The sequence below is a fragment of the Anabrus simplex genome, chromosome 10 (genome assembly GCF_040414725.1).
Source record: "Anabrus simplex isolate iqAnaSimp1 chromosome 10, ASM4041472v1, whole genome shotgun sequence".
Classification (NCBI taxonomy): Eukaryota; Metazoa; Arthropoda; class Insecta; order Orthoptera; family Tettigoniidae; genus Anabrus; species Anabrus simplex.
The window spans coordinates 50940514-50967512 of NC_090274.1; the positions used below are offsets into that span (position 1 = coordinate 50940514).

A 26999-nucleotide genomic window follows, 5' to 3' on the forward strand; every position below is an offset into this window, starting at 1 on the left:
TTCTTTGTTCATAGCTATTCTGAATAGAGTAAGCTATGTCACCCCAAACCACTCGCTCCAGTTGCCGAGCCAGGATGTCCCACTTTGCCCCGGACCACGTTCCTTGGAGTAATACTTGTAGAAGGTGGTATTTTCTGTTCCATTTCATATGACTGAAGTATTGTACCTTCCTTCTCTTGATGCTAGTGAAAATTTCTGGTTTTCTGTTCATATAGTGAAACTACTGGTTTGATAAGTTTAGCTGTCCCAGTAATCTTCAGCATCCGTGGGTATGTCTACATTTCAAATGCTTGCAATCTCTTGCACATGGTCTTGGTTAGTGTCCATGACTCAACGCCGTATAGTAGGATGCTGAAACCATAGCACCGGAGTAATTGTGTCCGTAATGTAATGGAAAGGTCACGGCTTGCCAAAAGTTTTCTTTCTGAAGAGAAGTTCTAGCCTGCTCAATTCTGGATCAGATCTCACGAACAAGGTCACAGTCATCATTAACGTGATATCTCAGGTATTTAAATGTTTCCACTCACGAGATCTGGTCCTTTAAGACTACCCTGAACAACATCTTCTTTCGTGCATACGACCATCCACCTTCTTTACTTTCAGCCTCAAGCCCATGGTGTTGCTGGCTTCAGAGACATTAAATACACTGTTCAAAAAAAATTAGGGAAACATGATTTGTAACGTCTGGTATGTGATTGTTAATTTGGTAGATGGGGTTCCAGTGGTTGTACAGCATACCTTGAGACCTTAGCTACTCAGGGTATGTCAAATCGAAGTTATACTCCGTCTGTAGGCGTAGCCATGCTTTCAACTGTCAGGTGACTCTTCAAAACAAAGTGAATAGCGGTGAATCTGTGTGTCGTTGTGAGGTACACAGACTACTGTGGTCATTTGAGCACACTGTATGTAAACCAGCACATCCCATGAGACATCTTAACGTGGTTCAAGTTGCAAGGGCCATCACTTTGATCCAGGAAGGATGGACTTTTCGTCATGTTGCTGTGGATCTCTGTCTCTCTGTCGCTTATACAATGCTTGTTGACTCACTACAATGAGTTGGGTCAGTTCGCAAGGAGGGTTGGATAAGTTCGTGGCTGCATGACAACCCCACAGGATGACCGATATCTGACCATCTGTGCATTGCGGTGTCCTTCAGCAACTGCTAGAAAACTGCAATAGGACCTCAGGATGGTCACTGGAGTCATGGTGTTTGACCAGACAGTAAGGAACAGGTTAAGAGAAGTGTCCTTATGACCCAGACGTCCTTTTCGAGTGCCCTGTTTAACACAGCAACATTGCGCAGCTCGCCTTCATCTTGCCTTTACCCTTATCAACGGGCAACTTCACTAATGGAGACCGTCCAACTCGTTGGCTGAATGGTCAGCGTACTGGCCTTCGGTTCAGAGGGTCCCGGGTTCGATTCCTGGCCGGGTCGGGGATTTAACCTAAATTGGTTAATTCCAGCGGCCCAGGAGCTGGGTGTTTGTGCTGTCCCCAATATCCCTGCAACTCACACACCACACATAACACTATCCTCCACCACAATAACACGCAGTTACCTACACATGGCAGATGCCTCCCACCCTCATCGGAGGGTCTGCCTTACAAGGGCTGCACCCGGCTAGAAATAGCCACACAACATTATTATTACCAATGGAGACCTGTGTTGTTCACAGACGAATCCACATTTTCCCTGTCACAGCGTGATGGATGTCAATGTGTATGGAGACACCATGCTGAGCATTACATGCCAAATGTTGTCCAGGAAGGCGACCAATTTGGACAAGGTTTTGTGATAGTGTGGGTTGTCATCAGTATTGATGGCCATACGGATCTTGTCGTCATCCGTGGTAATCTTACTGCTGCAGGGTACATCGAGCAGATACTGCTACAGTATGATAGGCTTGACAGAAGTGTTCGTGGGCATCCTGTTCCACCACAGACTGTCCAAGACCTCGAACAGGCTCTCATTGAAGAATGGGACCTGATAGTGCAATGTGACCTCCGTCAACTTATACAGAGCATGCCATGTAGGTGCCCAGCTGTGATAAATGCTCATGGAGGACATACACCATACTGAAGCTCTCCAACTGTGATATAAATCCACCCTGGAGGACTGTTATCACTTTGTTTTTGCCCCTATTCAGACATTCCATTTGTATTCTGAAATTGAACGTGAATCCATCAATGTTCTTTTGTATACTTCCACAGTAAAGAATAAAGGTTTAGTTTGTAATCTACCTGGGTGTGAGGTATTGTTTTGTGGAGCATGGCAAACATTCAAAAACATGTTCCCTTAATTTGTTACTGAACTGTGTAGTTTCTGTAGATCCTGGTGATTTAGGATAGTGTTTCAGCATACCTAATATTATTTATGATGACTCTTCATGATGAGTCTTTCCGTAAAGAGCTTAAAAAATTTGTTCTTGATAGGTGTTCAACAGCATTGGCAAAAGAATGCAGCTAAAGCAAACTCCTTTCATAATTGACACTTCTTCCGAGAAAACTATAATCTTTTATGCCAGCACTGTGGTTCCTGTGGAGATTATCAATAATACAGATATTGCGCCCATCAAGCCTAATTATAAATTATAACTTTCAGTTTTGTTCCGTGTTAAGTGCAATTATGAGAAATAAATTTTCAATATAATATGTCAAGTAAATGATATTACATCAATCTTGGGACTAGTTTCAGGCAATTAGTGGCAATCTCCAGATTATGTGATACCTAAAACATATGAACATATGTATACCAGATAGAGACAATGTTGCAGGAATAATTATTACATTAAAATACGTATAATAACAAATATTGTGGTTATGATCTTCTTGTCATAATATGATGTCTTTAAGTTGACTTAAGACCTCAGGCAAAAAAGTAAATCTGTTAATGATAGGCAGAATTAGGAATGAATAAACATACAGAAAAGAAATTAAAAAGGATAAAATTTATTTATGAGACTGACCTCTAAAGTCTGATGTAGAAGATGCACTGACTTGCTGGAGGAGGCAGGCAATGTAAACAAAATAGTAGAGGGGAAGGGGCAAAGAAGGGAGGGGAAGGATAGGGTAGGGGAGAAGGAGAGAAGGTGTGTCTAAGATGGGGCTGAAGGATGCGGAAAGAAAGACTGCTCCTGAAAGGAGAATTTAAATATATTATAAAAGAAAATTCTTTTTATCTGATACATGATTACTAAAGGTAGTAATTAAAAGGTCAAATAAAATGTTTGATTTCTTTAAAATTTCATTTAGATTGAAGTTAAGATTGAAGATCTGCTCCAGAATTTTCATGTCTTGGTTGAGATTAGTGAACTTATGGTTAGTATCACCCATGAGCTGTCCCATGGCCAAAAATCTGTTATATTTCAGGGTGTCAACATGCTCTAAGTATTTTGTATGGAAGTTCCTACATGTGTGACCGACATAAGATGAATTGCAATTATTAATATTGAGTCTTTAAACACCTGACTTGGTGAACTTGTTGCTATGATTAATAGAATTGGTATTGTGTAAAATATCTGCATTTCTGGTGCAAGTTTTGAAGGCTATTTTGATATCATGTGTTTAAAATATGTTTGTAATTTTGTAGACTTGTTTATTATTAAACGTAAAAGTAGATAAAAAATTGTGAGTTTTTCTTTTGTTAAGATGGTTGAAGGTTGGTGTTTATGTTTATTAATGATTTTCTCTATAAAGAAGCTATTGTAGCCATTAAATTTAGCTATACTACGAATGGTGTTTAATTTGTTTTTAAGTTCTTTTCTATAGAGTGGGATGCTAAAGGTGAGGTGTACCATATGATGGTATGCTGCACATTTATGGGCATGTGGGTGTATGGAATCTTGAAGGATTGTGTTAGTGGTTTGTGTTGGTTTTCTAAAAATCTTGTAGCTCAGTGGACCAGATTGTCTGATGATCGTTAGTTCTAAATAATTGTGTTTTTTATTGTTCTCTGATTCTAGTGTAAACTTGATATGTGGGTCAATGTGATTAAGATTGGATGGAGTGGTGATGGCATCAGTTGCAGTTTTGTTCATGATCACAAGAGTGTCATCCACATATCTTGTCCAAAAAATATTACTTAACAATTTTGGTGTGTTCTAAATGATATAGATAGATTTCAGCTAGGGTGCCTGATGCCAACGATCCCATAACTAACCCATTTTGCTGATAAATGCTATTGTCAAGTGTGAAATAATTGTTATTCAAAACTATTTTTAGAGTAGAGATGAAGTTAGGCCACTGTGTTAATTTAATTGATTATGAATAGTGGGACAAATCTTGAAATTGAGACACTTGGGTACTCGTTAACAATATCAAAGGAATGGAGAGAATACAGGTAGTTAGATTGAAAAGTAACATGATTTAGTTTTGCAACCAATTCATTAGTGTTCTTATTGGAATTCCTGGATAAAAATGGTAATTTCTTTTGAGGTAATGTTGGCTGTACTGTGGAATTTTATATAGAAGACTGGGTCTGTAATTAATGATGGGTCAGATAGGAACATCAGTTTTATGAATTTTGGAAAATGCTTTGGCAGTTGGCAGGCCTGAATTCATATTAATTAACTTATTTCTTTCTTTGTCTGTTAATAGACATACATTTTTTAGTGTTTGTTTAAGCTGATACACTAACAGCACACCAAACACCAATCTTCCTATCATAATGAGGGACTTCATAAACACCATTAGGATTTTCTGCACACTAATAACGGGAGTTATGACTGTTCACACCACCGTTGAGATGAAACTGGGCTTCATCCGAAAAGAAGTCAAGCTCTGGGTCGAATAAATGATCATTCAATGATGCAAGATATCACTCACAATATCTCACTCTTGCGGCTGGATCAACAGGTTTTAAACAATATCAAGACTGTTTGTGTGCGCGTATGTTTTTACTGACCACTGAGCTGGTAGTTTAAAATTCATTTACAATTTATTTATTTACAATAAAATTACATGAATATATGCCCGTGAAGGTAGCATTTCATGAGGAAATTGCTGAACAAATCATTGCATACCCATCGAGCACACTTGTATTTCACGTACGATAATGACTGTCTCAACGTTAACAGCTTAGATTCAGGCTGGCGACTGCTAGGTTGAACATGTGTATGCTCCTTGCAAGGTCAAGAACTATGCATGCATCTTCCGTACTCCTGCTTAAGTATCATAATCTGTTAGCTTCATTTTCCGTATTTATATTTCAGTGGTCACAAGTATAAAGATTGGAACTTTCCACCTAATCAATAGTATTATTTTTTATAAGGTACTTAAAACATTTTTACATTGCAGTACCGGTTTTGACCCTTATGTGTGGGATCATCTTCAGCTGCTGAAAAACCTTCATCTTATTAAAAAACATATAACATTAAAACACTACTTGTTCTAATTTTAAGTGTCTATTTCTAAATTGCATTGACGTGTTGTAGTAATAAAATATGCTTGGAAGAGAAACTTAAAAGTCTGAAATTGTTGACCAGTTCGTTTGAGTGTCTCTGATCTTGATGTTCAATCACATACTCGTTCATTTGATTACAATGTTGATACTCTTATTTTAAGTTTTAAAAAATGTCATAAAACTAAGTTTAAAGGCACTGTGTTTTGTAAAACTTGCATCAGTGAGAAGTTTATTAATAAAATATCATGTGTCTTGATGTACTTGTACAATGAAACAGGTGCGAGTCGTGTATTTGAGTGAATAATTTGAAAATTTTCTGGTGGTTTGCACAAGGTCAAGGTATCTGGGTTTGATGTCCCATTATCTAAAGTGAGAATGCTCCCTTCTTTGTAACTGTGATCTGTTGGACTGTGTCAGATTATCTAAGAGGAAGAAAGGAGTTTTTCTATTAGAGAATGTCTATGGAACATGTTATAAAAATATAGCTTCTGCTTAAGTCTCAAAGTAAAAACACTGCTGGACGGTCTGAGTTTACATGAGAGACCCTGTACCTCTATCGATGCATGCACCTTTGTCCATAAGTTCAGCAGTTACTACCACTGCCATTAGGCAAGATATAATTAGAAATTACATGATTCCCAGAAATCAGCACACGCAGATTTCGTTAGTAACCCCAACAAAGATACTGACATACACTAGATAGTCATTCCGCAGTTACTTGGAACATGAAATGCACTGCTGTCTTCATCTTCCAGGAGATATTTAATTGATTGACGTGCGCTGCTCTCGTCCCAGGCCATACTTCTTGAATTTACATCTTCTCCACTATGAAACATGTAGCTTGGCAGTTCGCTTTCCCCAGACCAATGGTTTTGTCAATGTTAACAAAGGGCTTTGCGAGGCTGTGTTTCTAAATCTGCACGTGGCTTATGATGAGCCTGAGAAAGCCAATAGAAGAAATAAACTTCTTCAGCTGTGGGACTTCGAAGTACTTGAAAGGCTTGACCCATAGCATGCTACGGTGGCATTGGCTGAAACCTACGGTGTGTTAGTGTTTGATGCTCATTTCTCAGCATGGCTCTCAAGCCCAACCAAGCCACGTGCAGATTTAGCAGCACTGCCTTGTAAATCCCATTTGAGTTCGCCCGTGAAGCGATCTGATAGGCTAACTTAATAAGTGAATAAAATGACAAGGAAACGAGATATCAGCATAATGTTTTCAAATTATTTATTAGTATGACCAACGCTTATACACTCAGTTCATGTCGTTTCCGACCACCCTGTATGCGTACCTAAATGCACGAGTGTGTGGAAGGATTTTTCCATGAATGGTGTTGCTTCTTCATTTCATAGGTAATAATGAAATCCATTGCATAATTTATCATTCCTGGTGAAGTTAAATAATGCTCATCACCAATTCTTAAAAATTGTGGGTATTAATTTATGTGTATTTTGATTCGTTTGATATATTGTATGATCTGAAAAGATCGTCAACTTTTATATTGAGTTAAGAATGCAATAATAGGAAAGGCTTGAATAAATCTATTGAAAATGTTGTTTGACCTTCCAATGTTTAAAACATTAAAGGGGTTGTTTTTATTTTGCAGGTTTTTTAAACAGCATGGAGGAGCCACATATGATCAAGCGTGAGTCAGGATGGCTGAAAGCTGCAGGAGAGACATCTGCTTTGGTAAGTGAACTTTTAATTAAATATGTGACTGAAGGGTAAAACCTCCAGCTTTGAGAACCCTCTGAAAGTGGTACTGAAAGGAAGTCTGTCCTCGGACACTCCCAGCACTAAAAGCCATACACCATTTCATTTGAAGGAAAGTTGTCAAGATACAGGACAGGAAAGAATTCATGTTTATTGATATTGTATTTATCACATAGCCAACTACAGTTACAAGCCGGAGTCATGTAAGTTTGGCAACGTCCAGTGGAGGCCAAGGTGAAAGGGTGGGATCTATCCGTGTATGTTGATATCTAGTGAACTTCGTCTTGTGTTTTGTTTAATTTTTCACGAATATGTTCGAGTACCTATATATAACAGGATAAGTGATAGAATAAGCATACGTAGAGCCTGTTATCGAAATAATATGAAGGCTAACCAGGGCTGAATAGGTTGGAATGTAAATCTGGTTTTCTAAGCCCAGCTCAGTCTGGTGGTACTTGAAGGTGCTCAAATACGTCAGCCTCATGTCGGTAGATTTACTATAACGTAAAAGAACTCCTACGGGGATAAATTCTGGCACCTTGGCATCTCCAAAAACCGTAAAAGTAGTTAGTTGGACGTAAACCATATTATTATTATTATTATTTGTACTAAAAGGAAAAAGAGTTAGGCCTTACTTAAAAAGTTTCGTTTGGAACAGTGAAAGGAAATTATTTACTGTCAAGAAACTTTCAACGTTATAACTTAGAAAGAAGGTTTAGTCAGTACTTATAGGTTATTGATTGCTACTACAGTGTTACTGCACCTGAAGTTCTAGAAAGTGAGATGAAAATTAGGATTAAGGGTGTTCTAGGGTTGCGGTGGTGGTGGTGGTGGTGGTGGTGGTGGTGGTGGTGGTGGTGGTGGTGATGGTGGTGGTAAAGTGAGGTTTGGCTGTAGCCAATTAGAAATGTCTGATTCCATCAAGACAGATGTTATTGGGCTCAAAATGGAAATAATATACAAGTTAGACTCACATTTATCATGTGATTTTTTTTGGTGGACTTTTTGAGATGTCATGAGTAGTATGCTGTACATTTCTGGATATACAATACGGACAATATCCAGAAGGATAAGCTGTGACACTTGTTTAGGTCTCCTGCGGAGTAATGAAACAGGTGATCCCTATTGTGAAGAACTTCAGGGAGGTGGGTTAGGGTGCCATCACATTGTATTGTGTGTGTCTGCAGAACAGTGGTATACAAAGACCATCTGGGTTGTGAAAATTACAAAGAATTTCTGTTTTCTTTATCCTGAGCTGCTTTAGGAAGAGATGACAATGAACAGATCTGGTTTGAACACCGTCATTGTGGGCGTGACAATAATGGTGCAATAGATTATTGATTGTCTTCATTTTACAATGTTGTGTTAAACAAGTGCTGAAAACAGATGAAGAACACGAGTTATGTCAGCAGTGAGGATAAAAACACTAAGCACAGGAAGCTGTCAATTGTCCACATTAATCGAGCTTGTGAATACTGTTCTTAAAGTGTTTTGTTTTTATTCATGTAAAATGTGTATTTCTAACTTCAGTGATTGCATTTACTGATATGCATGTTTCTTAGTACCATTTTATGAAGAGTGTGCATTTATCACAATCATCATGTTGGTCTATGGATGAACTCTTTCAAAATCGGACACGCCCCCTTTTCTCTCGGCCTTCGCTTGACAGATAGATACAGCATTGCCAAGCGTTCCTTCCAGCTTAAACTGTAGGTGGCTCTGATTTATCACTATTAATATATTGGCTAGTCAATACTTCTCATGATAATGTATCAAATGACAAGCTTCTACATGGGTTTCCCTCACTAATGTTCATAAATTAAATTACAGATACCTTTACATAAATCTGCTCACAGTAATGGCAAGTAGCAAGTTGGAATTCTTGAATTCAAAGGCTCTCTTCTAATGATTTAAAATCTGTCAGTAGCTTGTCTGGTTTGTTGGCCACTAATTATTCAAGTTTCTCTCTTTCTTTTGGTTTGCTGCACAATCTTATTTTTCTTTGCCTCGGGATTTAACTGAACAACAACTATCATGAAAGACTTTTAGGAGAACTCCACCTTTAAAATACAAATTAAATATATTCCTTTCACAATAACATTAGATCATGGTACATGTTTCGTCGTCATTGAAAGACATCTTCAGCCATCAGTGTTCAAAAGGCAATAAGAGAACAAGGATATATATTTAAACTTTGAAAGATACTGGCTATTCTTGGTATCTTGTACTATCTATGTGCTCTGATCAAAATTTATCACATTAAATATACACCTCGGACTGGATGCAAATATGTTGATTTGGACAAATTTCTGCAGACACTGGAGAAATAAATAAGTGACGTAGAAGTCACTGTCATGGGAAACTTTTAATGCGATTGTGGGATGCAAGTAAGTAAGTAAGTAAGTGGAAGCAATGTCGGACTCAGATAGGAGCCCCGTGGTTACCAACCCTCCGATTTTCAGAGCCCCAGGGATCTCGTTTTAGTCACCTCTAATGAAAAACAGCACTTATGCTGACATGCCTTTGATATTCAAAGTTAAGACTATTAACGTTGCGACTTTGCCTGTTTGAGATCGGACAGATTCTTTATGCTTTTTGGTGTTGCGATGGTGGGAAGGAGCCAGGACTGTGAAGATAGCAGCACTAGGATTAGTTAAAGTGAAAGTTTGGCCTTTAGTATGTGAATATGGTAAAATACGGAAAATCATTTTCAGGATTGCCAATGCTGGAATTCAGTTCTACCATTCCTGGAATGCAACTTTCCAGCGTATGCATAGTTAACTCACTTGGTCGATATTTGCACAAAGCACAGTATTTTTTGAACCACGTCTTATATTACAGTTGTATGCAACATACAGTCCAACCTCGTCCAACCCAGCACCATACCGAATGCAACAATACATACGCTCTTTGACAGGGTCAAATAAGCAAATCAGTCCTTGGAAGCTATCAAGTATGCAACCTTACCACATCCCAGGCAACTGGCTGTTATAAACAATTCTTATGTGGGATTCACATCTCCTACCTTGAGCAGTTTCCACTATCACATATCACCCCACCCACTTGCCATGTGAGCTACTGCGTTATTTGACCTATGGCGCCCACTTCCCAGCCTATACAGTACTGCGCTCTCGGTCTGTGTCTCCACCTGTTTTAAAGTACATGTTCTGTGTATCTGAACTCGTTTTACGGGTTCATTCGAGGTACCCATAATGAATGAATCGTGTCACTCACGATTCCTGCTATCTTGTAGTCCGTAATCACACATCTCGTTGTATTACCTTGATTTAGGGTAAGGGACCGATTTCTTTCACAATTGTAGTAAATGTGAAGTGATGCATAAAACTGGATCACAAGGGGCTGGTGGACCACCTGTGGCTCAGGCAGTAGCACGCAGCATCTGACTGCTGGCTCCCGTAGTTCAAATCTTGGTCACTCCATGTGACATTTGTGCTGGACAGAGCAGAGGTGAGACAGGTTTTTTTGTGGGTACTCCAGTTTTACCTGTCAGTCATTAATCGTTGCCCCAGAGGAGTGCGACAGGCTTCAGCTGCTGGCACATTTCCTATCCTTGCCAGTAGATGGGGTTTCAGTCATTCCATTCCTGACCCGATCGAATGACTGGAAACAGGCTGTGGATTTATGAGGGTATTCCCAAAAATAAGGTCTCCTATTTTTTTATAAATACAGAACTCTGTTCGTGTGGCTGTTGGTCACAATATTGTGAAGAGTGCTTCCCGCGCTTGCATATAAACATGCGCACGCCGTGCTGAGGCACTCAGTCTTGGCTTGACAGCTGTTGAGAATGGAGCTTGCGTTTGATGTTACCGTCATGTGCGACGTGCACGCAGTTTTTTGGTTTTTGAACATGAAAGGTACTGAACCAATTGAAATCCATCTCCAATTGACAAACAAAGGAGCAGAAGACTGTCAATTTGCATCGAGACAGTCATGAAGATTGAGCAAATCATGCGTGAAGATCGGCGTATCACCTTGGATGATCTCTGCACTTTGATTCCTGTGGTTTCCCGAAGTGCTGCTCACAGAATTTTAACAGAAAAGTTGAAATACCAGAAGGTGTGTGCAAGACGGGTGCGAGGTGAAAGATGAGGTTCACAACTTCCTGAACATCATGGCGGCAAGCTGGTATGACATGGGCATAAAAAAACTGTTACAGCGTCTACAAAAATACATCGACTGAAATAGTGATTATGTAGAATAATAGCTAAATGTTCAAGCTATAAAATGATGTAAACCATTGTAGAAATAAACAAGTCTATGTGTTTGTAAAAAAAAAAAAAATAGGAGACCTTATTATTGGGATTATCTTAGTATATTTACATATGTACACTATTGAATAGGTGGACCTTCTCATCCTTGTTGAGAGTGATTTCATCTACATGTTGACAGTCTTTGAAAATCATAAAATCAGTTCATAGGACATAAATTAAATAACATTATGATTACCAGTTGACATCATTCGCATCCAGCATCAGTCTGATGTAATGATGGTAATCAGGTAAGGTAATGAAAGTTGCTATAGACAACTGCACGTGGCTCTTGCCATGTGCTTGGAAGTAGTCCAGTCATTTTCCAGTCATCGTGGAGATCGTGGATAGATACACAATATTCTTTGTTTACATCAGTTTCAGTTCTCTCGATGAGGGCAGAATAGAGGAACATGTTCTGAAAAGGAGATAGCCAGCTATATGGAGATCTGTAATTGTCCCTACAATTATGTTCCCATTTCATCTTTTCTTTTCTCATCTTCTCACACTGACCTGTCATTTTATTTATCCTACTACATAATGATATGACAGAATTTATGTTCTACTAATTTTGCAGTTGCTGCAGATAACATTATGGAATATTCTCATACTTCTTTTGCATGCCCTTATACCTACAGACACCATGCATTTAGGCGCATTCCAATTGAGGTATAAATGTCATAATGTTTCCATGTTTATATACAATACAGGAATGGGTATGTCTCCATGCCGAGTGTTGGGTGGGGCAGTAAATAGCCTGACCCACTATAAGTACCCACGGCTACGGGCAGAGGTGTCCTTATAGAAGGAAAATGGGCCCTCAGTGGAGGAAATACCACTGAAACCCCACATTAACTGTAGCGTCTGTACTCCAGAGGAGCAGCTACAAAAGGCGTCTATTCTCCTTGTTAGTTGCGGCCTGCAATTTTAGGCTGGCAGTAGCTCTAAAATGCCTTTGGGAGTGGCGAACCCATCGTAATAAAAGCCTATATGATAACAAGTGTACTTTTTTTTTTTTTTTTTTTTTTTTTTTTTTGCTAGTGGCTTTACGTTGCACCGACACAGGTCTTATGGTGACGATGGGATATTAGAGGCCTAGGAGTTAGAAGGAAGTGGCCATGACCTTAATTAAGGTACAGCCCCAGCATTTGCTTGGTGTGGAAATGGGGAAACCACACAAAGCCATCTTCAGGGCTGCCGACAGTGGGATTTGAACCCACTATCTCCTGGATGCAAGCTCCCAGTTGCACACCTCTAACTCCACGGCCAACTCGCCCGGTGACAAGTGTACTGAAACTTCGGAAAATGCCAAGGTGTTCCCGACAAGCGACGTGCAATTCTCATGATGCTGGGAGAATTGTGAGAAATGGGCGACCAGCAACCGAATACATTAAGATAGCGACGGTCATTGTAGCAGCACTAAGAGGGAAAGTGGAAGAAATTATGGATTTTAAGGTTTACAAACATATAACATTGCCGGGAATCAGTGACACCAAATGGAAAGGAAAATGTGAGAGGAAACTGAAGAAAGGATACACCTTATACTATAGTGGAGAAAGAGAAGCCAAAAATGGTGTAGGTCTCATAATTAGAACGGACCTAGAGGAATACCTAGAATTGGTGGAAAATATAAATGAGAGGTTGATTAAGGTCAGATTGAGACTTGAAACTTTTGTTACAGATATAATTGAAGGGTATGCTCCACAAATAGGATATACAGATATGGATCTAGAGGAATACCTTGAATATCTGGATGGCGATGTCCAGGACAAAAATATTATTGGTACAGTTAGTTTTTTTAATATTTGCAAAAGTTGATTTATCTCTATTTTAACAAAATGTTGGTTAATTTATTTTTGCAAGAACCCATTGAATTATACTTTATACTGTGCAAATAGGAAATGTATGTCCTCAGTTTTCTTGTTTACTTGTATTTCAGTACCTGTTGGCTTTTTTCTTAATTTACTCTTCTATTTTCTTTCTTATAGTCTCCTCCAGACATTAAGATTGAACTATTTATAGAGAAGCATGCAGATGATCAGATGCTCCCGGCTTTGAAAGAATTTAAAAAGTGAGTACAGTTCATACCCACAAAAAATGGAGTGTGTTATTAATCCCTGTAAAACTCAATTATGTGGAAGTACAGTAAGTTTTGATTTTATTGTAAATATTCTTAAATTAAGAACCTTTGTGAGGTGGATTTTTTCTAAATCATCAAGCAAGTTGGTTATGTGGTTTGAGTCATGTAGTTGTGGGCTTGCATTCGGGAGATGATGGGTTCAATCCCCACTGTCCACTGTCTTTATATGGTTTTCATTGGGTTTGAGTTTTCATATCAAGCTGTATGCCCTGTGTGGGTGGGGGATGCAGACAAAGGATACACCCACGGTATCCCCTGCCTGTTGTAAGAGGTAAGTAAATGGGGTGATCAAGGGGTGATAAAATTAGAGCCATGAGACTACTTGTGATTTGTGCCATAACATGAGGAACCCCATGAGTTGACGTTACTTGCAATTAGTACCACCATGTGAGGAACACCATGGATCTACATTACCAGGAGTAGTACCCATATGTGAGGAATACCATGGGTCTGGGATTTGCTTGTGGTAAATACCATCATGTGTATCCCACCGAGGGGGGGGGGGGGGGGCGAGCAGTCGGCTGCGTGGACTAATGTTCATGCGAGAAAAGGTGCCATACGCTGTGCTTGAATATTCAGTTCTCCTGTGTTCAGAATGGGTCTGTGTTACTTATGAGTAGTACCACTATATGAAGAACACCATGGGCCTAGGTACATTGCCTCTGATTAGTACAGCTATGTGAGGAACACCATGGGAATACCAGTGCCCATGATTATTCCCACTATGTGAGGAGCACTGTGGGTCTGCGTTGTTTGGCAAGTGGTTCCATTATGTGTGACATACCATGGGCCTGCATTACCTGTGATTAGTATCACTATAGGAGGAACACCATGGTTCTGTTTTACCATTGATTAGTACAGTCATGAGGGGCCGGTGACCTGGATTTTGGACCCCTTTTTGTAACAAGCTCATTTGCTTTATATTTTAGTCAGTGGATACATTTTGAAGTCTTAATTATTGTTTTATTTCATAGTACCTTATACCATTAGGGGCTGATGACCTAACTGTTAAGGTTCCTTTAAACAGCAATAATCATCATCATCATCATCTTCATCATCATCAAGCTGTACCTTAACTGTGGCCATTGTTGCTTCTTCCTCAGTGTTGCCATATAACCTTCTGTTTTTGTTCAACATAAAAGAATTTTAAAAAAATTCCTAAATCTGAACAAATTATTTGATTATTGTAATGGTGGTGGTGATTGTTTGATTATCAGTATTTTGACTGGTTTGAAACAATTCTCCATCCCCCATTATCATGTGCAAAATTTCTCATTTATGATAGCAAATTCACAAACTGTAAGAGGAGAACTGTGGGATGCAAGTTGAAAAACTTGAGGGTAAGACCATTGTACATTCCATTGCTTGTGTGTGTTGGTAACACCCTTCTTTATTGCAACAAATTGAGAGGACCTGCAGGTGAATGTATTTGCCAGTAGAGACCAGGTGACGATGTTGAATGTAGGGTAGACTAAGGTGTTGTCGTGCTAAAACCTCAACAACTCGATATCCAATGGGATGGAAAAAGTTTTGAGTAGGTAACCTTGGAATAATTATCACCTCTGATGTGGAAGTGAACCATTGTGCCAGGTGCATGGTTAGCTAAGTAGGGCAATAGCTTGAAATGGGAAGATAAATTGGACAAGGACAAAACTATATAATACCTTATTTCTTGAAGATCTTGAGTAGGATACTAGGACCCATAAGGGAGGTGGATGGCACCTACAGGATCAGCCACAACAACGAGCTCCATGAACATCAAGAAGACATAGTCACATGTATGAGCAAAATGTGACTTGACCTTCTACAGCACATGACCCTCCTGAAACCCTGCAGGCTCACCAATAGAATCCTAACAGTGACAAGTAGGGGAAAGGCTTCCAAGACCAAGTAAATCACCTCAGTAAAATCAGACGTAGACGAACTACAGATCCCATTAGAGACCACAGAGAACCGATGTCAGTACCGACAGGCCATATTACAGGGAGTCTTCTCACTTTCTTTCACAAGCAAAAAGAATACAGGGACCACCAGACCTTAGTGGGCATATAGAACGAAGCAGGCTTACAGCCAGAAAATGAAAACAAACTGGGCCAAGATAAAGCAGAAGACCTCACTGATGACTGGAGAGCATACTATGCCCGTAAGTTTTTTTTTTTTTTGCTCTCAGTTCCTTAGTCTTCAGTTTTGGTCAGCCATGTATGCAGAGCTAGCAGCATTCAAATATGGAATGCAGTTGACATCTCGATATTTTTCAGTGCATTCAGTCCTGTCATACTTGTCATGCTCCTGTGTGTATTTTTTTTTAAACAGCTTGTTGTACAAACAGTCCCTAGTATATACCAAGTGATAATGCCTGAACAGTGCTATTGTATATTAATTACTTGACTAAATTCATTAATGACTTGAGAAAGGTCATTCCAGCACCTCAGGTATTCATTCAGAAGTACAAGTGACATACTTGTTAAGTTGAAAAAGGTGAAAAGAGTGAGTGAGAGATTGACATACTGCTATTTAATTGATGTAAGCATAGGATCTACTATGGTATCATTTTGTAGAAGTTTTCTCATAAATAATTTGCCTTGCATACAGGGTGTACACAAAGGACTGTCGGAGTTTTAGGTAGTTAGTATGACTATGTAACCAACCTCAGCTGACTGTTTCCGAGATTGGAAGAGAGAGCAACTGTGTAAGTTTGTATTGCACGTGGCAAAGTGTGGTTTCCTTATCCTGGTGGTTGACAGCACCATATATAGTGTTCTGGTTACAAATGGCAGCTCCTGAGCATAAAGCTTTCTGTGTATTGCTGTTTATGAAGTGTACTTCAGTAGTTACAGTTTATCATCAGTTTTGGCAACAATACAGATGTTAACCTCCATCTGACATCAACATCTGGCAGTGGTACAAACAGTTCCAGGTGGTAGGATGCCTGTAGAAAGAAAAGAGCCTGGGGTGACCTCGAACGTCAGGCGAGACAATCGAACGTGTCATGATGACCTTCGTGTGCAGTCATAGGAAATCTGTGTGACAGGCTAGTTGTGAACTAGCACTACCGAACTTGACATTACAGTGTGAAAAGTGTTATGAAAGTGAATAAAATTGTGACTGTACTGTCTTCAGCCGTTACAAGCCTTAAGCCATTAGGCAGGGAGTCACATGTTAACTTCTGCATGGAAGGTGGTGGTTTTCTTAACCATGTAATTTTCAGAAATTAATCAACATTCCACCTCGGTGGTGAAGTGAACATACAGAATGCTTATAGGTGGGTACTGAACATCTGATTATCATTCCCGTCATCCGTTTTGTTTTATATTACTGCAAAATGACAGGCACAAATTTCTGTACCACTTCCATTCTTTACATTTGTACATGGAATTTAAATGTGTGGTGTGGAATAGTGAACCATCAGCTCATAGGCCCTTTCTTCATAGAAGGAACACTGGATCATCAAAAATATCTCAACTTCGTAACAGACCACCTTTCACAGATGTTCGAAAATTTTCATCTGCAGACTACGAGGAATGTATGGTATCAGCATGATGGCTGTCCAGTGTTCAGTGCATGATGTACTACAGCTTTTCTTCACTAATTGTTCCCAAATAATTGATTTGGCTGTAGGGGGACCTGTACTTTGGTTGGCCCATTCACGAGATTTGGCCCCTGTAGATTTTTTTCTCTGGGGAAAGCTAAAAATTTTGTGTACAAGGGCATACCAACTACATCAGATGTAAATCGAATATAAATGGATGGTCCATTATTTATAATTATATATTTTTCAGCTGTCTCATTTTTGTAGCCAGCATTTCGACCCAGTGTGTCACTTTGGGTTCATCAGTTGGTAACCAACATACCTATCAAGATACACGGCTAGTGTATATAGTGGAGACCACTGCATAGGCTATGTGGAGCCACAAGCACTGCCAATTCAGTATGAAAGACTCCGTCTCTTTTACAAAAATTGATGCCTGTTAGGCCATCAGATGATATAGATGTTGATTCCCATAGGGAACCCAAAATATTTGTCCTGAATGTCACAGATCTTTTATATGGTATCATCATAGAATTCTTTATGGGATTCTTTATAGAGACATACATGTAAAACTGTCCATATATTTCTTGCATTTCCCTGCAAATTAACTTATGTGGTCCTTCGTTGTCCTCTATCCAGTCTGTATCTAATTCGAATTCCTCCAGTTCACTCTCAGATCTTTTAGCTGCCTGGGTGGATCAGTGATAGAGTGTATGACTCAGTTGTATGTCTGCAGGTTCAGTTTGGGCTGATGTACGTTACTTGAAGGGCACCCTATAATCAGCTATTCATGTCGTCGTTAGCAAGTTGAAAGTTTCATGTAGCACCCTTAGGCTCACTCGACAATATTACAAAAACTCTGTAATAGTATCTGTCCGTTAAAATTCTGGTTTCGTTTCTCGAGAACTGGACAATAAGAGTACAAGTTCAGGTAAACAGACCACCTAGATGGTGCCAGTTCTGAAAATATGTAAATCAGTTGCTGAAGCTGTACAGTGACTATTAATTCCATTATTCCATTTTGTTCTAGTTCATCCTGGAGGTCTCTGTGTGTCTGTTAATCCTTTCCTTGTTGTCAGTTCAAAACAACCAGTACACTGAATCCATTTGCTGTAATCGGGATTTTCTCTCCTTTTATTTCTCTGCACATCTTATAAATTTATTATTCTTTTGCCTGTAGGGCTAAGAAGCTTGGATGGTAGAGTGCTGGCTTTCTGACTCTGAGTTTGCAGGTTCAATCCTGACTCAGTGCAGTGGTACTTGAAGGTGCTCAGATATACCAGTCTCAAGTCATTAGATTTACCGTCACACATAAAAAATCCTGTGGAGCAAAATTCTGGCATCTAGGCATCTCTGAAAACCACAAAAGTAGTTAATAGGATGTAAAAGCAATAACATTACTATTGATATAATTGTTATGTTCTCTGCCTGTGAATCCTATTTTGTTTAATTGGTCCAATTTGCTTCTGAAATAGTTTTCCTTTCACTGATAAACAATTATTTTGCTTTGATCATATTTCATGGCAGCTCATGTTTCAGCACCATACAGTACAAAGCTTAACTCTGGACAGATGGTGCTCGTTGGTGAAATGTGAGAGGTGGCATGGGGTACTTTCTGACCACTATGATTGAACTTGCTCTAATGACAAAAAACTAATTTTTATGCTTCATGTATTCATGTATTAGGTTTGTTAACTCACTAGCATGATATTTTATCAAAAATAAATGTATATATCCAATACTAAGTAGCTTCGCAGCATATAAAAATAAGAAATTGTCATGCACATGAATAATCTTTATTAATGCCCTTATCTTGCGTAATTCAGCTGACAGGCTTAGATTTTTTTAACTATGTAATGATATTCATGCAGTATATCCTAGTTGGTGGGGAGGGGTTCTTCCAAAATAATTATGCTCCTGGAAATAGTTTTCCTCTTCATGACAATCCATATGATGATAAGTTATTTGCTTATGAGTACAATTTCCTCTAACTCTTTTAATTGTCAGGTTTATACAGTTTACAATGAGTTGCAACATTTTATCATTAGTGAAAAAATGCTTGATTCTTCAGGCAATGATGCACTTCTTGCTGCGAGTTTCACTCCTGGTAAAGTGATAATGTGGGTTTGAGTATGTAAGTTTTAAAAGAAAGAATTTTTGTCTATTTTGTAACACCATTGTTTCCTTTGATGGTCCAGAACCCTTGGGAGAGAGGTACATCATCATCACTAATGTTAACTACTTCTTCATGAGCGCTCTGTTGCGTATCACTGTTAGAAACTACTGCTTCTAATTCATCCTTACTCTGAAACTTCTTCCTCTTCCACAGACTCCCTAATACTTTTCATAAATCATTTCAGCAATAAGGGATTAACTGAATGAATTCCTAACATGATACACAAGTAAGTCACTGGATACACTCAACAATGCTGCTGTTGTACTTCTGATGAATGGCACTGGTGGCACGGGGTCTAGCGAGACAATTTATTGCACCGCTAGACAATAATCCCTCTTTCTAAGAATGAACACTGTTCACTACAATGCCACTGACCTCAGGCAAATGGCAAGGAATGTATGGAGCAATATGTGGCAGCCATGGTCTCTAAGTTTAAAAATAACCAATATCAAACAAAATTAATTTGCAGCAGGTTAAAAATGAGTCCACGCCACCACACCTGGGTTAATAAGATCTACTTGTTCTTCATTTTGGTGTTTCTTTTTGGGTGTGTTTAAAGGATGAAATGCACTGGGAATCTTCTTAGACTCTCTTCTTCATTTCAGGATCAGTTTTACTGCAGTTAGCTAACCAAGTTTCAGTGCAATCAGTCTTGTTGTAGTGTCAACTATCTCTGGTAGATTTGTATCCATGATCTCAGGATCCAGGGTCTGAGTCTCTGCCACTTATCCACTAAGGCCTTTACAAGTCCATAATGTTATTTTGCATCATTTCTACTTTGATTATTCTTCCTCACCTTTACTACTGCAATAAGCACACAACTCCTACCATTTTGGTGGCATTAGATAGGGTTTTCTAAATGTTAAGATGTCATTGCCATCAGAGAATTAACTTGGTCTTCTCCAGCCTTATCACCATCTTTGTTGTCACAGCTAGTCCTGAAAGCAGAAGCTGATTTCTGCACCATCTGGTAATCAAAGATATAAACACAGAATATCACTCATTCATCACAGTATTTCAAGAATTGCCAAGCCAGGAAGAGTGAAATGTGATGTAGAAGTTCATCTTATTGTAGGTTACAAGTAATATGCAAGTGACCTGTTTGAAAAATTCTGTAAATAAATGGGGAATGTTTTTTGGAGTGATGTGTTGCAACAGTTAAGTCTGTGTCAAGTGGTGGTGAATAACCTGATTCCTGGAGGTGACCCGCTCTTCAGGCAGATGAATCTCCTAATGTGAAATGATGGTCCCCTCAGTGTAGGAAATGACATTAGAATCCTTGAAGTTACATCTGAACCCAGGTTAGGCGCTGCTGCGAAAGGCACCTCTGACTGGATGTAATGAAGATGTGGACAAATTCCTGGAGACACTGCAGAGAGAAATAAGGATGCTGAAGTAACTTTCATTGGGACATTTTTTTTTGCTAGTTGCTTTACGTCGCGCCGACACAGATAGGTTGTATGGTGACGATGGGACAGGGAAGGGCTGGGAGTGGGAAGGAAGCGGCCATGACCTTAATTAAGGTACAGCCCCAGCATTTGCCTGGTGTGAAAATGGGAAACCACAGAAAACCATTTTCAGGGCTGCTGACAGTAGGGTTCGAACCTACTATCTCCCAAATACTGGATACTGGCTGCACTTAAGCGACAGCAGCTATCGAGCTCGGTTCCATTGGGACAGAAAAGGAATGGAAGGAGTAATGCATCCTTTTGGAAGTGGGAAGGTGAATGAAGGGGGAAAAAAAGAGTTTGCTGGACTTCTGTGTGAAAAAAAGAGGCTCAGTGTGGGCAATACATGGATTAGAAATGATTCTGAGATTGTGGATTCAAATCCAACAGAGATAGTTGACACTGTACAGCATACTGAGTGCATTGAAATTTGGTTAACTAACTGCAGTGAAACTGATCTTGAAATAGAGAAGGGAATCTAGGAAGTTTTCCAAAAACACCCAGATGAAGAATAAGGAGATCATTTGAAGTATTGCACAGTATGGCTGTGAATTATGAGCAGCCATGAAATGTGATCAATGCAAAATAATTTTTAAAATAATTTTATATCACAGGAAGGGGAAAAAAAGCTATTTCAGAAGGTAATTTGACCAGTGAAATGATATGGGATTCAGATGCAGAGAACATAGTAATCTTACTAACTTCTTGTACAGTTTTCAAAGATGCTGAGATGCCAGAATTTTGCCCCATATGGGTTCTTACGTGTGTTATTAAATCTAATGACATGAGACTGGCATATCTGAGCACCTTCAAATACCACTGCACTGAGTGAGGATTTAATCTACCAACTCTGAATCAGAAGGCCAGTGCTCTACCATCTGAGCTGCTCAGTTTAGTAGGCAAAAGAATACTTGGGTATTAAAATGACTAACTATGGCAGAAGTAAGGAGGACGTAAAATGTAGACTAGCACAAGCAAGGAAGATTTTTCTTAAGAAAAGAAATTTGCTCACCTCAAACATTGATATAGGAATTAGAAAGATGTTTTTGAAGATGTTCATCTGGAGTGTGGCATTGTATGGAAGTGAAACATGGATGATAACTAGCTCAGAGAAAGGAGAATAGAAGCTTTTCAAATGTGGTGTTTCAGAATGCTGAAGGTGAGATGGATAGATCAAATCACGAATGAACAGATACTAAATCAAATCAGTGAGAGATCGATTTGGCTAATTTTGATGAGAAGAAGATAGAATGATAGGACACATCTTAAGACATCCAGGACTTGTTCAGTTCATTTTTGAAGTAAGTGTAAGCATTAAGAATGGTAGGGGTAGACCATGGTATGAATATGATGATCAGATTAGAGCAGATGTAGGATTCAATAGTTATGTCAAAAATGATTAGCAAAGGATAGGGTGGCATGGAGGGCTGCATCAAGCCAGTCTATGGACTGATGACTCAAACAACAATAATGTACATGCTATGTTTCCTTCTACTCTTTCCAATCCTGCGTGGTTGCAGGTGTGAACTGTGCACATATGAATCTGACCCTGTAAATAAGATTTTTCAAAATGGGAAACTGTTACCAATTGTTCTGTAAATATCATGGGATTTGAAAACTCTCCTCATGGATACTTAATTGCTCCTACTGTTAAGTTTGACAGCCATGAAAGTTTGCCTAAATAAGTTGATGCAGCCAAGAAACACATCTAGGAGCTTGCTGTTGATTAAAAAAAAAGAAATATACAATGGTATATGGTACAATTTAAAAGAATGTATTGTGGTCTCTATAAGATATTTGTGGATCCCGTTGCTATAAGAGCAGTCAAACTACTCCATTTTTTAAAGGCCATGTTTGTGGGCCTTAATGCATGTAATTGATTTCACCATAATGTTGGTAAAAGTAATGCTTCGATGAGCCTGTGGCTTATCTTGCTTGGTAACTAACTGCACCTTCTTATTGTTTGAATCCACAGGAGCTGGGAATTACGGGAAAAATTCAGATAAACATTTTTACATTGTATATTATTCAATTTTCTTTTGTGAATCTATTATTTTTTTCTATTTAATTGCTTGTTCAAACTGGTAACAAATTTGGTATAAATTTCAGAGTGGAGAATGTTGCAGTATTGACTGCAGCGCCAGTAGAATTGCGACACATCATGCGACCATCTACTCACACAGTAGAGGAGCCATACTTCTGTTCCATATGCAATAGGGCACTTGCTGAAGAAAGTCTTGATACACATTTGATGGTTGCTCACTCGTTACTAATGCCTTTTGAATGTTCCATTTGTGGAAGTACCTTTGTGTATTTGTCCAACTTAAGAAAACATGGAATTGAGCACACTATGAAGATGCCATTCCGATGTTCTAATTGCGGAAGAACGTTTAAAATGTCTGCTCACCTGAAGAAGCATGAAGAGTTAAAACAATGCCATGTCAGGCCTTTCCGCTGTTCAAAGTGTGGGAAGGCTTTCAGAAAGTTGATGCATCGAAGGCGGCATGAGGAATTACATTCTGACGACAGGTCGTTCTCTTGTTCCATTTGCCAAAAAACTTTCGCAACGTTGAAGTATCTAATTGGCCATAAGAAGATACACATTGATCGGAGACCTTTCTCCTGTTTTTGTGGACGAACATTTAGGAAGTCAAGTGAGCTAATAAAGCATGAGGTAATGCACATCAATAGCGGACCCTTCTCTTGTTCGATTTGCGGAAATGCTTTTCCAAGTCTTCAGCAGCTACGGAAACATGCGGAAATGCACTCTGAAAATACTTTCTACTGGTGCTCAGTTTGCGGAAAGTCTTTCCGAACGTCAATATGTGTGACTAAACATGAGAAAAAACACATTGTTGGTCGTTCCTTCTCCTGTTTTTGCGGAAACTCGTTCAAGAGTTTGGTTCTGCTACGAGAGCATGAGAAAATACATACTAGTAGTACGCAATTCTCTTGTTCGACTTGCGGTAAATCTTTCGAATCGATGGTGCACTTAGTATTGCATAACAAAATGCACTTCGATTCTGTTTTTCCATCTTCTGTCTTTCAGAAGGATATCTCGCCTAAGAGCGCCTGAGGAAACATATAGATTATGTATTATGCACATTGTTCATAGACAGCTATAGTATTCGATTTTGAGCAACATCACGAAAACACAAGAATACTCGCTCTGAATGGGCCTTGCTCTTGTTGAACTTCATGAATTTACTTTTAGAAGGCTTTATGTCCAAAGAAACTAGAATAGAAACTTTTAAGGTAGGTATTTCCTTTGTTCTGTATGAAGAACATTCTGAAAGTAGGGAAACCTCAGCAAATACCAGAGTACTTGTATTGAAAAGTATTTTTTCACCTCACTCTATTTTTGAAAATACATTTAGCAATACTAGAGTACATTGGTGCATTTCCCTGTATTGTGTGTTTTTATGTGTTTTAATAAAAGCCGTTTATCTTCAATTTTGAATTAATTAACCTATAATCTAACATACTTTTCTCAGTTGAAACTAGTTCAGTATAATATAACTTTAGAATTTACCTCAAACAATTTATTAGTAGATTACACCTATATAAGATACCATGAAGTACTGAATTTGTTTTGACACATATGGGAATTTAGCAGTTACAAGTGTATTATGTGTGTTAAGATCTTTAGAATTGTCGCGATAAGACCTATCTGTGTCGGTACGACGTAAAGCCACCACCTAAAAGAAACTTTAGTAGTAACTCACTTAAAACTTATCAAGGGTTTTTTATTCATGTGCAAAATTTTGTAATGCATTTGGATGATAATGAGTACTGATGATAAGACTAATTGTTTTGGAAGATGGGTTAGGGGAGGTAAAGGTATAAGCATATCAGGTGGTAGATTCTGATGGAATGAAAAAGTTTTTTTGACACCAGAAAAGTGGATTAACAAATGTGTAAATACTCAATATAGTTAACAACTTTCCTAGACTGTGAATTTATTTGCAGTTTGTGTAATAAAGTCTATATAGAGAACATGGTAATGAATACAAAATTTGTTATTAGTGCCAATGTAGTACTGGCTTCAAGATATCCGAGGACCAATTCATAAGGTTATAAGGTTTGTTTAAATTAGTTAATCCAATGTTACTTTCCTTCTTGTTGTGGAGGACCTTCATGTTCAGTTGACATGAATGCAATTGAAATCTTCTTTCTCTGTGTTATATTTGAAGACAGCATGCCTTTCAGCATTCAACCTAGCAAGCACTCTCCATCTCAATCTGTATTCTAGTTGACTCAAAATATAGGTGATCATCAATATGAAGCTAAGTAACATGTAGATGAGCAGTGATGATCAGAAGTGAGGTGTGTCTGGCATCAAGGTGCTCCACAACATGAAGCTAAGTAACGTGTGGATGTGCAGTGACAAACATAAGTGAGGTGTGTCTGACCCAGGGTCCTTGGGCTTGAGGTTATATAGCGGAACAGGAGGCGTGGCTAGAGCAATAAACCAAGAATTTGAAGATTAGGCAACCATTACAGTACAATGAAAAATCAAAATTAGTGTAATCAGCTATGAGGAATACTATAATGGCACAGTGGTTTTAAAATGTAATGGGAATAAAAAGTTTATTATGATAGAAATTGTCCTTCAAAATATCTCAGCATACATAATGAGTAACAAATAAGTTTCAAATGAGCGAAGGCACTAGAAAAGAATAATCACAACATAGAAATGTTCAGTACATGATCACGTTCTCAGCCAAAGAAAATTTAACAAGTGGAAAACCATTTAATGCCCAATAAAGCTATCAGAAGAAGATATCAACAAGAAAAAGGTACTGTGATACTTTAATACATTAACAAATTATGTATGTATTAAATGAGTTGGAATCGAATAATAACATCTAACTTTTTCATTTTTGTGAAAACAAGATGAAGCTTGTTGTTTAAAGAGGCCTAACATCTAGGTCATTGGCCCTCGTGTGAAAACACGAGCAACATTCAGTGTGTGGCATATTTACAGAAAACGTGTCTTAGTACACATGGACCATCAATTTTATTTCCATTTAATACCTGTTGGCAGATCTCAAATCTGATGGGGTTACAGTAGTCATGGGATAATCGAATACTTGTAAATAATTATATAACCTCCACCTGATTATATAAATAATTGAATAATCAAGTAGGTTTCAAATGCCATGTAGTTGTAATGCATAGAATAATTGGTTATATCATGAATAAAGATTTTGGTTTAAATGTGTTGGATGCATAATCAACTGAAATATGCAAATAGATAACCTCTAATGAAAAATAGAAATAAGTCATTTTTTACAAATGAATCTCCAAATGATGAAACTAAATGAATGAACAAACGTTCTTCATTTTTAATATCTGTAAAATAAAGTTCCTTATTTAATTAAATACTATCTTCTGACCAGAAAATGGAAGTAAGCCTCTTTGCTACCAATTGACAATTTCTTTTATGTCCAAGGAAGAAAAATAAATTATTTTTACATTATGATCGCAGCAAAGTATTTTAATATAAATAATTAGTACTATATAAATTTCTCTCTTTCATTCACACCATTATTTTCCCCTGTGGGTTGATATCGTATCCTCTGTTTATCATAAGAAGCAACTAGAAGGGACTCCAGCCCAAGGGCTCTGAAGTTATTTAAGAAAAGACATGGAAAATGACTGATAGACCATCTACTACTTGGGCGACTGCCTTAAATGCATATCAGTGGTGATGATTGAATGACTGGTTCGTTGGTTGGTTGGTTGGCTGATTGAATGATTTAGAGGGCAAGCAAACAAGGGTAGGTGACCACAGACCCAGGCATTGCTTCGACTAACTTGTGCCAGGCTTCTTACTTTCACCTATCCCAACTGACCTTCCTTAAGTCTTGTTGAGTTCCATATAGAAACTTATTAGGTTTTAGAGACCTAGGGAGTCATTCATTTTCATACTCTTTGTGGTTCTTGCTTTTCTTTAGATAATGCCTTCATGTTTTGAAGTGTTAGGCACCTTCCATTTTTTTCCTTCTGATTAATGTTAATGGAGTTGTACTTCCTCTTCAAAAAATAAATCACCAGCACCATTTTTCTTACGTTGTTTTCAATCTGTATTGATTTGTATTGACCATTTACATGTTTCTGGCTGGAGAAAGAAGCACTATCACAAAATATCATCATCATCACTGTTGTTAACTCCAGCAATCTAGGGTTAGTTGGTTTACAAGAATGTAAAAGAACTCATGCAGGACTAAATTCTGGCATCTTGGCATCTCCGAAAATCATAAAAGTAGTTAGTGGGACATAAAGTAAATAACATTATTATCCATTCACAAGTATGCAGT

General features: G+C 38.4%; 1 protein-coding gene across 1 annotated transcript in view; it reads left to right on the forward strand.

The window, feature by feature from the left end:
• LOC136881801 (zinc finger protein OZF) overlaps positions 1-26656 on the forward strand; it is a 34666-nt gene extending 8010 nt beyond the window's left edge. The window contains exons 2-5 of the mRNA XM_068229330.1: positions 7009-7091; positions 13372-13454; positions 22786-23330; positions 26637-26656. Of these exons, the coding sequence (XP_068085431.1) occupies positions 7009-7091; positions 13372-13454; positions 22786-23330; positions 26637-26656 (731 nt within the window). The remainder of the gene's footprint in view (positions 1-7008; positions 7092-13371; positions 13455-22785; positions 23331-26636) is intronic.
• The last annotated feature ends 343 nt before the right edge of the window (positions 26657-26999 follow it).